This window comes from Rhinopithecus roxellana, chromosome 19, assembly GCF_007565055.1.
Source record: "Rhinopithecus roxellana isolate Shanxi Qingling chromosome 19, ASM756505v1, whole genome shotgun sequence".
Taxonomy (NCBI): Eukaryota; Metazoa; Chordata; class Mammalia; order Primates; family Cercopithecidae; genus Rhinopithecus; species Rhinopithecus roxellana.
Window position 1 is genome coordinate 71,431,131 of NC_044567.1, and position 14,940 is coordinate 71,446,070.

The window sequence follows — 14,940 nt, forward strand, 5'->3', positions numbered from 1 at the left end:
TGGCCCATATAGGCTGTGTGTATCTATGGTTATACCAGCTTTTATATTAAGGCTGAATCATAAACTGCTTTTCTTAAGTTGCAAAATGGTCAGTTTTTAGCACTGTCATCTGTTTCGTCTTAATGGCTTTCCGTCTTTCTCTGTGTTTCTGAACAGATCAAATAGCGTGAAATTGATGCGTCCTTTCAATGTTTCCATGGACCTACCTCTGAGACCATCTCTATCCAGACATCTCTTATGACTATTTATCCATTCAGATTCCATGTCTCTTACTCAGTTTAACTTGGTCCTTTATGTTTTCCTAACATTTTGCATTTCATTCAGATTTCCAAGATTTCTAGGGTAAAGTTGTATATACTAGCCTTGTAATTTATTTCTTGTTACTTCTATAAAGTTCTGTTTTCTTTTTATTTTATTTGCAGTTACACATGACAATGTTTCATCTTTTTTTTTTTTTTTTTTTTTTAAGCTTGTATTTGGACTTTTCAAAGAATCAGTTCTTGGATGTATTTGTATATATATTTTCCTGTATTCTACTATATTAATTTCTACTTCTGTTGTTCTTAATTTGTTCCTTTTGCCTTCTTTGGGTTTCGTTTTGCTCGTTTTCTAACTCCTAGAAATGAATGCATTTCATTTATTTTCATTATTTCTTCTTTATAACAAATAATACCATTGTGGTCAGGAAATGTGGCTTGTATAGTTTTGGCTTCTTGGGATTAATTTAGCATTCTTTCACTAAGGATTTCTGTCTGTTTCATTTTGTATTACTATTGATTTTTGCTTAATATATTTCAATGAGATGTTATTCTACGTCAAAAAATCCTTGCTTAATTACTAGGTGATGTTCTTTTTTCCACTATAAACATGCCTGCCCTGAATTCTACTTTGCTGATACTAACATTTCCACTCTTGGTTCATTTTTTTTTTTTGTTTTCATTTGCTGATACACCTTTGCTACTGCTTAAGTTGTGAGCTCTTAAAAAAAAAAAAAAAAAAAACACTTTAGGCCGGGTGCGGTGGCTCATGCCTGTAATCCCAGCACTTTGGGAGGCCAGGGCAGGCAGATTATGAGGTCAGGAGATCGAGACCATCCTGGCTAACATGGTGAAACCCCGTCTCTACTAAAAATACAAAAAATTAGCCGGGCGTGGTGGCGGGCGCCTGTAGTCCCAGCTACTCAGGAGGCTGAGGCAGGAGAATGGTATGAACCTGGGAGGTGGAGTTTGCAGTGAGCTGAGATCGTGCCACTGCACTCCGACCTGGGTGACAGTGTGAGACTCCGTCTCATAACAAACAAACAAAAAAACACTTTAGGCCGGGCATGGTGGCTCACACCTGTAATCCCAGTACTTTGGGAGACCAAAGCAGGTGAATCACAATGTCAGGAGATCAAGACCATTCTGGCTAAGATGGTTGAAACTCTGTCTGTCCTAAAAATACAAAAAATTAGCCGGGTGTGGTGGCGGGCACCTGTAGTCCCAGCTACTCAGGAGGCTGAGGCAGGAGAATCGCTTGAACCTGGGAGGCGGAGGCCACAGTGAGCTGAGATCATGCCACTGTACTCCAGCCTGGGCAATACAGCGAGACTCCATCTCAAAAAAAAAAAATCATTTTATTTGGTTATATTCCCCTTAAATAGTACTCTATTTTTTTTTTTTTTTTTTTTTTTTTGAGACGGAGTCTCGCTCTGTCGCCCGGGCTGGAGTGCAGTGGCCGGATCACAGCTCACTGCAAGCTCCGCCTCCCGGGTTTACGCCATTCTCCTGCCTCAGCCTCCCGAGTAGCTGGGACTACAGGCGCCTGCCTCGTCGCCCGGCTAGTTTTTTGTATTTTTTAGTAGAGACGGGGTTTCACCGTGTTAGCCAGGATGGTCTCGATCTCCTGACCTCGTGATTCGCCCGTCTCGGCCTCCCAAAGTGCTGGGATTACAGGCGTGAGCCACCGCGCCCGGCCAGTGCTCTGTTTTAAATTCAGTTTTTCAGTAGAGCAGTTGGATCCATTTACCTTCATTGTTTTGTCTTTAGTGGTTGCTCTTCTGTGATCTTAATTTATCATAATTGCTTTTTATATTTTTCATTTTTTCTGTTTTATCTTTTGGCATATTAGCTATAATTTATATTCCGTTTTCGCCAGCGTTCTGTGATTATCTTTGGGTTTTTCAGAAGCATTAGTTGATCTAATAGCTCTTACTTGTCAGAATCGAGCATGAAATAGCATCTTTTACATTCTCTATACTTAAGACAAAGGGTTTTATTCCCCACCTCATTCTACTTCATAGTTTTTAATGTGATCTGGTTTCAAACTAAATTTAAATGTTTTATATATACATAACTAGATAGATACACAGACACACACACACATACACACACGGGGATGGAGGAGGAGAGACACTGATGTTCCCTTTCAAACAGTTAAAATTTTTGATATTTGCGTTATGTTTTAGAATCAAATTTGGCATCTCTATGTTTACTGGTTTCAGTTTTCATCACCAGTAAGCACAGCGATGTCAATCACATCACCTTGTGTTTATGCCATCACTCTCCCCTGTAAACTCTTACTTTTGATTCATTTCATAGTTGGTTGGAAAACATTCTCAAGTATTTATTTCAGAAAGGATGCATAATTGGAACATTTTCTGAGCCCTTGCACATTTGAGAATGTCTTTTCTTTATTGTGGCCTACATACATATAAGACAGTCTAGCTAGGTATAAAATTCTTAGTCACAAATTTTTCCCCTTAAGACCTTATAGACATTGCTCCATGATCATCTCACTGGCTCGTTGTTGTTGTTTTTTAATCTGTATATATTCTTTTCTTATCCTGGTATTTCATATGTTTTGCAAAGCTGTGTCTGGATGTTGGTCCCCTTTTGTTGATTTTTGGAAAACTTCAGTGAGCCCTTTCCTTCTAAAAATGTAATTGTCTTTTTCCTCTAAATTTTGTAAGAGTTTCTCCAATGTATTCTCCATGTTTCTGGATCAGTTTTCTACAGTATCATGAATCTTTGCTGCTTTCAGAGTGGATTACTTATTTATTTTTAGAGACAGAGTTTTGCTCTGTCACTCAGGCTAAAGTGCAATGGTACAGTCACAGCTCACTATAACCTCAAACTCCTGGGCTCAAGCAATACTCCCACCTCCACCTCCCGAGTGGCCATCACGCCTGGCTATGGTCTTTTTGTTTGTCTGTCTTATTTCATGTTTTTAAGAGATGGGATTTTGCAGCGTTGCCCAGGCTGGTCTTGAACTCCTAGCCTCAAGTGATCTTCCTGCCTCGGCCTCCCAAGTGCTGGGATTACAGGTGTGAGACCACACCCAGCCCTTCTGAAGGGGATTTTAATTGTGCTACAGGGATTTCATCTTTTTCCAACTCTTTCTTTTACACATCATCCTTTTCGTTTCAGCTCAGCTTCATCTCCCTTACTGCCTTTCTTATCCTACTTCATGGAGGCTGTGTCATTTTACTCTTTTTAGTCTGCTGTGCCCATTTGGCATGTACGCCTATCGTGTATGGCTGTTTTTAAGCCATACATAAAGTGACAAAGATGAATAGTTGCAACAGCAACTGTATGGTCCTCTATGTATTCACTGTTTGGTCCTTTGAAGAAGAAAAAAATTGCAGATCCACATACTAGTGCAATGGCTGGATTCCCATCTCAGATTTAAGGAGGATGGCCAGGAAGGCGCAGAGCTCCGTCTTCAGCTCCTTGTTCCTACCAGCCTTTCCCTGGATTTCCTTCTGCTCTGTGGAGGTAGTGCTCTTCCTTTCTCTGCATTGCCTGATTTTCTGATTCTCTGCAATGATTTAGAGAGAAATACAAGGTGAAGCCGGGCGCAGTGGTTCACGCCTGTAATCCCAGCACTTTGGGAGGCCGAGGCGGGCAGATCATGAGGTCAGGAGTTTGAGACCAGCCTGGCCAACTTGGTGAAACCCTGCCTCTACTAAAGATACAAAAAATTAGGTGGACGAGCTGGCGTGTGCCTGTAGTACTAGCTACTTGGGAGGCTGGGGCAGGAGAATCGCTTGAATCCAGGAGGCGAAGGTTGCAGTGAGCCGAGATCATGCCATTGCACTCCAGCCTGGATGACAGACAGGGCGTGACTCCATCTCAAAAAAAAAAAAAAAGAAAAGAAATACAAGGTGAGATCTTTGCTGTATTACCGTCCTTCTGGTCCCCACCAGTTCTGAAACTTCCCGTCCCTGGAGGAGGGATCGTCCCCACTGCCCCCACTCACTTCCTGCTTATTTGTTCTCTGGTCCTTGTCACTCTGTCCTCCTCCCTTTTTTCAGGACCTTTCTGCTCATCAGACAAAGAGCCGTGTCCTGAGGTAAAACCTGAACAGGTTTTGCTTATTCCACCACCATCTGCCTTTAATTACTAGAGATTGCTCCCAGATCCCAGCGTTGGGTCATCATCAGTTTCATTTTTGGCACTAGTGTGAATGTTCAGGTTTTCTCATTGTCTTGATGGCTATTTTGGAACAAAACAAGGAGGAGCTACATGAGAGGCTGCCAAGTAGATGCCAGTTTGAAGAAGGAGTCAAAGCTGCATTTTAAAGCTGTGGTTGGTCTGTCTTGAAGCATTCTCTGTAGCTTTGTGTGTACCATAAAGAGAGAACGTACAGTAACATTTTCCTTGTTCGGGGGCCATTGTCCAGTGACCTCAGCTATCTGGAATACAACCTAAACAGAGAGTCCACAAGTAGCCAAATAGCTGTCACAGTGTCCATGTTCTGAAGGTTATTCACTTGACCCAAGGGAGAATGTTTCAGCCTCTCCTTCCAAGCCTAGTTACCTGTATTTTACATACAGTTCTAGCAAGCTTGGTCTTTGTTTTCCTAGCAAATCCGAAGGGCATAGGGGACGTTTTGCAACAAGCACACTGATCTGACAAGAATTTCCAGTGGACAGAAAGGAAAGACACCAAAAAAAAAAAAAAAAAAAAAAAAAAGCAAATGCAACTCCAAATGCTCAGAGGCTGATGTCATTTTCTGTAAGGGCAAGCAGCCTGAGGTTCTCTCAGAGCACTCTCCAGTTTGACTCAGCAGCCACCTTATCTGGATCTTTCCTCTGCCACGCTGGGTGCTCAGTGCTAATCATGGATGCAGAGACTGTCCCCATCTCTCGCAATTGGTTCAGACTGTGGTTCTAACCCTGGCTGTGCTTTAGAACCATCTGGGGAACATTAAAAATTCAGACACTCAGGCCACTCCCTAAACCAAATAAATCAGAAAGTCCTGGGAGCGGGACCCAGGCATTGTGATGCCACTGCAGAGCCAGGACTGGGAGCAGGAGGTTAAGAGCAGGGACTCGGCCGCCAGGCTGCCTCACTGGGCACACGACCTTGACCTGGTGAGTCACCAATATCTCTGTGCCTTAGATTCTCATCTATAAAATGGGGCCTGATTGAAGGGCCAAGACGAGTTTATCAACCGTGAGAACAGTGCCCAGCGCCTCATTAGTATCGTGGGAGTAGCTGCCATTAGTGAGGTACACACTGGATATTCATGGGTGATGACTGTGATTTGTCAAGCAGGGCCTGGGAGTGCGATCTAATTAGGCAGTGATGGATGCCACACATTCTAGGGCAGTCTCTGTCCCAGGTAGACACTTAGCTCTGGAGAGAAGAGCTGTAGAGGTTTCTAGGCTGGGACAGTGACGCTGAAGGGACAGGAGCAGGCTGTCCCAGGACTCATCTGCCTCCCTGCTGCCCCCCTGGGGTGGAGCTTACCTTTGGCAGCCTCCTCTGGAACCTTTCTGAGCTCTCAGTTCTAAGCCAGGCACTGCAGTCCCTTCCTCAAAGCATCCCTGAGGCTCTGAAGAGCTGACGTGCTCAAAGGCCCCCTCTCTGCCCCAGCCTGTGCTATCTACAAGGCTGAGTTGAAGGAGTGCGCCTTGGCCCATGGCGAGGAGGCAGGTGAAAGGGATTTCCTCCTGACTGGAAATGAAAGCGCTGGTGTGGGATGATGGCTTTTGTAAAAATAATAATAATAAAAATATCAACAAGAAGGCAAGGAGAATGGATTCAAGGCCGCCCCTGCGAGAACGTCACTCCGCACCGCGTGCATTCCAATGCGTTTCCCTAAGTGGAGAAAGCAGGAAGGGATTTCAGCCAGCTCACGCAGAATCGCCAGGACTTACGCACAACCTGGGTTCAGCCCCAGCAGTGGCTTTATTGTGAGCGTCATCTGTCCCTGAGCTGGCAAAGATGCGGCCCAGAGCAGCTGTTCCCCACAGGGAAGTGCGGCCGCGGTGCCAGTGGTGCTGATGGCGCCGTTGACTTGCGTGTTTGGGCTGCCGTCACTTTCATCCAACCTCTCAGGCTTGGCCGCAGTAGAGTGAGGGCCACTCTCTCTGGACAGCCCAGTCCCTGCACCTCAAGAAATCCCTACTCCAGCAACCAAGCAGCCATCCAGATGGCAGAAGGGATGGGTACTGTGGCCACCCGCGTCGTGGAGCCAGGGTGTCATGAAGGGGCTCCGAGGGCTCAGATCATAGGCAGCAGGAAGCAGGGCTGTTTTTCTCCCATTTCCCCAGACTGGTTCCTAACTGGGGGCCCCAAGAGGCTGGCACACCCAGGGCCCCCAAGGTAGTGGGATGGAGCTGCGTTGATCTTCATTGAGGCATCAGTCAATGCATCCCAGGACCTTGATGGAGGCTGCAGCCACCAGAGGCCAGCCCTGGAGAGGCTCCCTGAACACTCCCTGCTTTCCTGCTTGCGCTTCCCCTTGTGCTCCCACACAAATCACTCCTCGCCTACCTTGACCTCTGCGGGATAGAGGCTGTCACCTACCCCTGGAGCAGCCGCCCATGTGTGTGCACGTGTATGTTGACTCTTTCCACGCCTGGTCCTCTTTTCCTAACCCCTCACTGGGACACACACCCAGCCGACTTCTACCAACCCATGCCACCACTGCTTCTAGAACAGCCTGGGCCCCCTGCAGCTCCCCACTCCTTCCCGAAGGCCAGCCTGGCTGGTCTTCCCCTCGGCAGTCTGGGAATTGCTAAAATACAGGGCATTCCTCATGCCTGGCTCTGAGCTCACCTCTGCTCACAATGAGGGGGAATCTGTCCGAGTATCGCCTAACCAAGAGTGCAGGGATCTTGGCATCTCAGGCCAGCCTTGACGGTAGCTACCCGGCGTGCACTGGGCAGGCGGCTTACCCTCTTTGAGCCTCAGTTTTCTTGTCTGCAGAATGGGAATGGTACCTACAACATCAAAGAAGGGTTATGAGAATTGAATGAGATCCTGCCTGCTGAGTGCTGGGGGCAGGGCAGACGGGGGAGATTTGCTGGGCCTCTGCGATGGGCTGTGCCGTCACGTGAAGCTGTCACACACACACACACACACACTTAGCGAAGGAATTATGTCTCCTTGTTCAAAGAACAGCGATGGCTGGCAGGGAAAGGCCATGGTTGGGCTGAAGTGAGGAAGTTGCATTTGGGGGTTGACACAGTCCCAAGGGCTGGCAGGCCCTGGTGCCCCGCACATCCTGCTTGGCTCTCGGCTGGGCCCTGGAATTGCCCAGTGATACGCAGTGGACGCAGGCCCAGCAGCCCTGCCTCTCAGCAGTAGGGCCCATTAGAACTGAACTCGTCTTCGTCAGGCATTTTATTTGCACACTCCAGTAGAGTGGACGCCAAAGGGGTTTTCTAATGCTTCATGGGCTGCTAATTTCCCCCGTGACCTCTTTTGTTGAGACCTGACCCCAGCCAGAGGCTCTGCGCCATGAAAGCCAGCGCCTGACACAGACCCGGGGCGCGGGGTGACAATGAGGCCTCTATCGGCTTTAATCAGGCTCCAGTTGCGTCTTAAGAATAGGGAGATTCTGTGTGGTGCTCAGAAGCCCTGGGTGGCAGGAGCCCCCCGAGACTCTCACGGAGGCCAGGGCGGCTGCAGGCGGTGGCTAAAGGATTCGTCAGGCCAGGGAGGGGGTGGGTGGGTCAGATGGGGGCCCTTTGTCCCTCAGGCCTCTTTAGAAGCCCAGTCCTGTCCTGAATGGCCGCCTGCCCGCCTGGCCTGGCCCATGGGTATCACAGGCCTCTGGCTATTTAGGGAGGTGGCCTCCTACTCTGCCCGCCAGCCTATTCATCGCCAGCCTAATTAGTTTTTGTCTGTGCTCCCCCCACCCCACTGCAGACTGCGATTCCTACTGCAAGGCCTCCAAGGGGAAGCTGAAGATTAACATGAAAAAGTACTGCAAGAAGGACTATGGTGAGTGAGAGTCCCCTTGTGTGGGGAGGATGGGAGGGGGCCACGTGACCAGCAAGGCGCTGGGGCTGGGGTGCAGCTGGCTCCCGGTGGGTGTTGGTCGTGGAGACCCTGTGACCGATGGGAACTAGCCGGACGGATCCCATACCTGGGAATTTCTCATCCTGGGAATTTCTCATCTTTTCCTCCTTGGCCCTCAAGAGATAGGGGGCATGAGGAGCCCAGCGGCCTGGTTTCTCCCCTTCACCCCCCTGAGCCTGGGACACCCAGGCTGGCCTCTGGCCTTGACTCTGCCCCTGATGGGCTGTGTGGCCACAGATCAGTGGCTATACCTCTCTGGTCTTCTGTGTCTGGATGGTACTGCGGGGATTTGAACCGAGTCCACGTTGCTCAAAGGGAAGCTCTCTGGGCATGAGACGGGGGCTGGGAGCTCCCCGGTGCATTTCAAATGTTCCGCCAGGCTGTAGCGGGGCCGGAAGTCTGCGCTGTAAATGGCTCACCCCTCATTCCTATGCACCGGAAGTTCCAGTGCCCGGACCTACGGGGCAGACAGTCCTGGGGGCCACCTGCAGAGATTGCTTGTCACCTGTGACCTCAGGCTCCCTTCCCAGGAAGGGTGTGTCCTGTCCACTTGCCCTCACGGTGGTTGTGGAGGGTGGAGACGGTCTGGGAGCCTGCAGGAGGAGGGCCCCGCAATGGCCAGCAGGCAGGTGTGTGTAAAGAGCTGGGGCTGGTGGCGGGGGCTCTTCAGAACGAGGGACGCAAACAGAAACCCCGAAAGTATTGTCCAGCTGACCACTGGCAAGGCCCCTGCGTGGCTGAGGCCCCCCCGCACCATAGGCCAGGAAGGAGCCCCAGGCTCAGGGCTCCTGAATCCAGGCGTGGTTCTTTCTGGCATGGGGCCTCTCCTTGACCTGGTGGGCCAGGGATTGAGCCTGGGGCTGGTCACCCTCTTCTGGGCCCACAACAGTCTATATCTGCCCACCTCCCTCCGTCTTCCTCTTCACTCCAGCTGGACATAGCCCATCTTTCCTGTCCCATCTGTAGCTGGCCCCAGGAGGTGCAGCCCCCGTCCCCTCAGTGGCCCTGCCAGCCCCAGCACCTCCTGGCCGCCTCTGGGAAGGCAGAACGACCTCTTTGTTCTGCTCAGCTTCCCAAGACTGTCCTAATCATATGCTTCTCAGGGGATCTGGGATGAGTCCCATTGCTTACCTGAGCCTCAGTTTCCTCATCCGTAAGATGGAGATGATGCCATTTGCTGAGTGGATACTGGGAGGACACAGCACAGGTGCCTAACAAGCTCCCAGCAAACAGTGACCTCTGCATCCAAAGGAAGCTGGTGGGGAAAGGGGAGGAAGGAGGAAAAGGCGGTGGAAGAAGTGGGGTGAGAAGCGAAGGCCACCTGTGGAGGAGGCCTCACCGTCCCGAATCTGAGCTCCGTCCCTTCCCTGACCCCGTGAGCGTCTGGCAGCCCTGCCCTGGGACTCAGGCCTCATGGAGATCCTAACTGGGCCGGTTGCTTGAAAACAAGGCTTTCTTCTTTAATAAGGACAGTGGTCAGGACCTTTTAGCATAGTGAAATAAATGACGAGGCCCAAAGGTATCCAAAGGAATCTGGAGAACTTCTAAAATGTTCTCATTTATTGTGTGTGTGTATGTGAGAGTTCATACGCACACTCCCAACACACATACTGAAGCCAGGGTAAGACCCCAGTAATCCAGCCCCACTTCCCACAGGCCTTCTGGCCTCCCACAGGGTGAAGAAGAGCAGCTGGCACGTATTATGCATCAATTCAGAAGCTGCCAGGCCATGGGCATCGACGTTCAAGGCCCTCCAGGGGTCCACAGTCAATTCCTAAAAGCCGCGTTAAGCTGTATACATCCCAGGGCAGTGCGGAAACGTCTGACTCCCACGGGAAAACAAACCTGGATTTAGAAATCAAACTTGCAGTTACATTAAGTTAAAGGAAGTGCTGTCTCCATGCCCGGAAAGTAGGGGCCCCGGCTTGTTTTGAAAGGAGCTCAGGGCTGGGTGTGGTGACTCACGCCTGTAATCCCAGCACTTTGGGAGGCCGAGGTGGGCAGATCACTTGAGGGTGAGTATTTGAGACCAGCCTGGGCAACATGGTGAAACCTCATCTCTACTAAAAATACAAAAATTAGTTGGGTGTGGTGGCGCGCACCTGTAATCTCAGCTACTCAGGAGGCTGAGGCAGGAGAATCCCTTGAACCTGGGAAGCAGAGGTTGCAGTGAGCTTGAGATCACACCACTGCATTCCAGCCTGGCGACAGAGTGAGACTCCATCTCAAAAAAAAAAAAAAAAAAAAAAAAGCACATATGGCCCCGGAGCTGCAGGGACTACATCCTCCCAGCCCTGGGTCTTCAGTGTCCCCTGGGGACTGTGAGGTGGGCCATGGGGCACGCCTCTCCCCGTTCCCCTTGGCAGCCCTCCTGCGAGATGAGGACTTGAGCTGGAGGCCCAAGGCTTTTGCAGCCTTCCTAGGCTTTGGACCTGGGCACCACAGCACTGTCCTCCTAGCAAAGCAGCGGACCCAGAGGAGTTACGGGTTGCAGAGGGAAAGCCCTCTGCTTCTCCTCTCCCTATCCTTCCCTGCACAAGGCCTAGGGGTAATCTCAGCAAGGAGGTAGGAGGGGAAGGGAGAGGATTAGGTGGGCTTGCTTGGGGGATGGATTGTTTTGATCGCCTGTTTGGTTTGGTTTTAGTCTTGAATAACCCTTTCAGCAGCTACACTGTGGAGAGGCAGCTAGGAGCAGGGAGGAAGGCAGGGACTCACAGCCTCTGCTCTGTTTTTCATGATTTTAAGTGAAATCATGAAAATGGGGCTTGTAAAACTGCCCAAAGCCGATCCTGTGTTCCACCGGATTGTATTTGACTCAACCTGGTTTTCTTGTCCTCTGACTTTGTTCCTTCCAGTGAATTCTGCCTCCCTAACAATGTTCCAGGGGGCACTTTGGCCCCTCAGAGCTCTCCTGGCCCCTCACCCCTTCTCTCCAGGCAGCCTCTCTCTGTCTGCTGAACCCGACACCCTCCTTTCATAGACTCGAATGAGCCCCCTTAGGCCTTCCCTGCGTCCTGCCCTGTTGTAGCAGCCCTGGGCAATGGGGGGCATCTCTCTTTGTCGGGGAAGGGTGGGGCACAGCCTCAGGGTGCCATCGGACCTTCTGTTCCCTGACTCAGCCTTCCCTTTGCCCAACACCCGACTCCCTCATGGGTTATCAGCGAAGCAGGTGGCAGGGACGGTGGACTTCAGGTTCAGGTCATAGGCAGTGACACGGGCCTGGCTGGGTGAGGTGACTTGCCCAGTCACCCAGCCAGGCAGTGGCCCGGCCTCCCGCTCCTTCCAAAGGGGCTTTCCTTGAGCTTTTCCTTCCCATCACAATTCCTGCAGAGAGCTGTGAGCCAGCCCCATGTGCTCACCTTTCTAGACCTCATGGTGGTTACCCGGCTCCTGCCCTGACACCCACGGCCCACGCGCCTCACCCGGCTGTCTACATTTCTGCTGCAAGACAAGGCTGGAGGAAGAGCAGGTGGCGGGGGGTGGGTGGGTGGGTGGGGCACAGTGGGATCCCCCCAGGGAGATGATAGGGGCTGGGGCTCTGGCACCACTAGCTTTCATGTCCTCCTCACCACGCTCCAAGCCTGTGACTCCACAGCCAGGACTGACACTGTCCCTGGCATTCCTCAGCCCTGGGAGTGGTGGGGTGTTTCTGGTTCCAGGACTGTTCCTGGGACTCCTGTGGTCACTTAAAAGTTGGGGACACTCCGGGAGGCTGAGGCATGCGGATCATGAGGTCAGGAGTTCGAGACCAGTCTGGCAAACATAGTGAAACCCTGTCTCTACTAAAAATACAAAAAGTTAGCTGGGTGTGGTGATGTGCGCCTGTAATCCCAGGGAGGCTGAAGCAGGAGAATTGTTTGAACCCGGGAGGTGGAGGGTGCGGTGAGCTGAGATTGTGCCATTGCACACCAGCCTGAGCAACAGAGTGAGACTGTCTCAAAAAAAAAAAAAAAAAAAAAAAATTGGGGAGTCCTCCCCACTCCCAGCTCAGCCTGTGTGTTCAGGCAGGAGGCAGGCCAAGAACAGTGTCTGGAAAAGGATTGCACGGGCTTCTGCGGAGGGCTCAGAGGAGCCCTGCAGAGTTGGGGGACAGGGCCTTGGGGAGTGTGCTTGGTCAGAAAGGAGTGAGTGGCCCCACAGGGGCTGGCAGGGGCCCTGAGGACGCCAGGCCCACAGCTTTCTCTGAGGCTGGGGCGAGGCCTCCAGTGGGCTCTGCTGGCCTCTATGGAGAATCTCCCATGAGTCATGGGAGTCCCTGGCCCCCCTGAGAAGGTGTGTAAGGGGGTGTCCCTCCCACACAGACTTGGGCCAGCCCAGGGAGAAGGTGACCAGGAGGCGGAGGGCAGGAGGGAGCTGGCCTGGGGATGAGAGAGCAGGGGAGGCCAGGCCGGGCGGGCCGGGCAGGGGCTCCCTCGGAGGCTGCGTAATCCCCACTCTCTGACTGACACCCGGCAGGGGGCCAATTAGGAAACACGTTTCCTTCACCCAGAGCACTTGGATGTTCCAGAAGCCGCCGCTAATTAGAACCTCGGGTTTGCTGCCCCTGCTGGGTGAAGAGCAGGCCCGGCTGCCAGCAGCCCCGGACCCCCTTCCTCCTCCAGGCCTCGCGGGCTGGGCCTTGCCCTTGTGCGGCTGAAGAGTGCGGGTCTGGGGCTCCGCGGACCTGGGCAGCGGCCAGAGGGTAGAAGGGTGGGGCGGTGGGAGCCGGTGAGAAGGGGCCTGCGGGCTCGGGGCACCGGCCCTGCCCCGTGTTCTCTTGGGCACACACAGTGAGCCAGAGCCCAGTTCCGGTGGGCTTGGAGGCACAAAGCAAGGCAAAGGGATTTGAGGTGGGCCTCAGTGCCAAGGTCCTGTCATGCCACTCACATTGGAGGGACCCCAGGACCGAAGGGAGCTCTGGGGACGCAGGTTCCTAATTTGCTGTGTGACTGGACAGGGAGCTTCGCCGCCGGGGCCTCGGTTTCCTCATCTGTCACATGGAGATGTAGTCCAGGGCACATGATATCCTTCTAAGTGAGACCCTGGCCGTGTCCCCTGCCCACAGCAGGCACCGTGTCTAAGGGGCGGGGGCCATGGGGAGGCTGTCTCAGGTCACCTGGCTGCCCTCTCCTGGGGCACTCAGTCCTCTGTTGCCCTCTAGGGGTCCGGCTCTTCTTGCGAATGCTTGAAGGAGAGCTGCCAGGGAGGCTGAGTGCGGAGCAGGTGTTCCCAGAAGACAGGTTTTATCATTTTCAAGCGTATTCGTGATTCCTGCCAGCTTCTCAGGAAAGCCCAGCCTTGGAGGGACCCTTCCTCTGCGAGGAGGTGGCGAGTGAGTGGCGGCGAGTGAGTGGAGTGGGTGGGTGCGTGCATGCCCACCACACAGCTGGCATCCTGTGGGGCAGCTCAGATACAGGCGGAGCACAGCCCTGCTGGAGGCACCTGCCCTGTGGTCACACAGCACACACCTGAAACCACAGTCCCGGAAACCACCGCCAGGGGACTGGAGCGTCCCAGCCCTGCCCCACGAGGCCCCGCCTCACACCCCACCAAGCCAAGAGGCTTCCTTGGCAGAACCCCTCTGCCTCCTCCTCTTCCCTTCCCATCTCCCTTCCACCCATCCCGTCCCCGTGCTCCTGGCGGGAAGCTCCACTGTTCCATCATCATTCACCTCCTCCTGTCTGCACTGCCTTCCACATCTCACACAACCAGTGTGCTCCCGTCCACACCACTCACAGGCACACATACCACACACGCATGCACACACCATCACACACACCACACACGCCATCACACTTTATCACACAGGCACACCACACATCACAGATACAGACTGTCACAGTCACACACACATCATACACATCCACACCATCACACACCACACGTACTTTATCACAGGCACACACCACACACATCAAACACATAAACCACACACTATCACACATACCACACATGCATGCACACAGGCACATATGCGTGCACACACTATCACACCACACACATCAAATACACACAATCACACAGATACCACATACGGGCACACACAAACACATCACACACATCACACACATCATACACATACACCACACACACCACACGTACTTGATCACACAGGCATACACACACCAGACGCACACATACCATCATACACCACACATCAAACACAGATACACAAGCTATCATACACAGGCACGCACACTATCACACACATCGCGCACACCACACACATGCACACAATCAGGCACACACACCACGCATGCATAGATACACCGTCACACATCAAACACAGACTGTCACACACATCAAACACACCATCACACACCCCACACACATCAGATACACCATCACACACTATCACACAGGCACACATGTGCACACACCACACATCAGATATGCACACTATCACACACACAATTATACAGGCACACGTACCGCACACATGCACACGTACACCACACACATCAAATAGATACACCATCACATACACATTTTATCACAGGCACACATACCACACATGCACACATACCTCACACACACCCTATACATCAGATACACCATCACACATAGACACACACACAATCATACAGGCACACATACCACACGTGTGCACACATACCTCACACATACCCTATACATCAGATACACCATCACACATAGACAGACA

At 51.9% G+C, this 14,940-nt stretch overlaps 1 protein-coding gene and 1 long non-coding RNA gene across 4 annotated transcripts in view; one reads left to right on the plus strand and one right to left on the minus strand.

The window, feature by feature from the left end:
• Positions 1-14,940, plus strand: part of NTN1 (netrin 1) — a 247,015-nt gene that overhangs the window by 219,506 nt on the left and 12,569 nt on the right. For all 3 annotated transcript variants that reach the window (XM_030923462.1, XM_030923461.1, XM_030923460.1), the window contains exon 6: positions 8,145-8,219. In XM_030923462.1, the coding sequence (XP_030779322.1) occupies positions 8,145-8,219 (75 nt within the window). The remainder of the gene's footprint in view (positions 1-8,144; positions 8,220-14,940) is intronic.
• LOC115894831 lies at positions 5,962-9,539 on the minus strand. Its single transcript, XR_004055030.1, has 3 exons — positions 9,429-9,539; positions 7,050-7,213; positions 5,962-6,086 (listed from the first exon to the last, which is right to left on the minus strand). It is a non-coding gene; the product is annotated as an uncharacterized LOC115894831 (long non-coding RNA).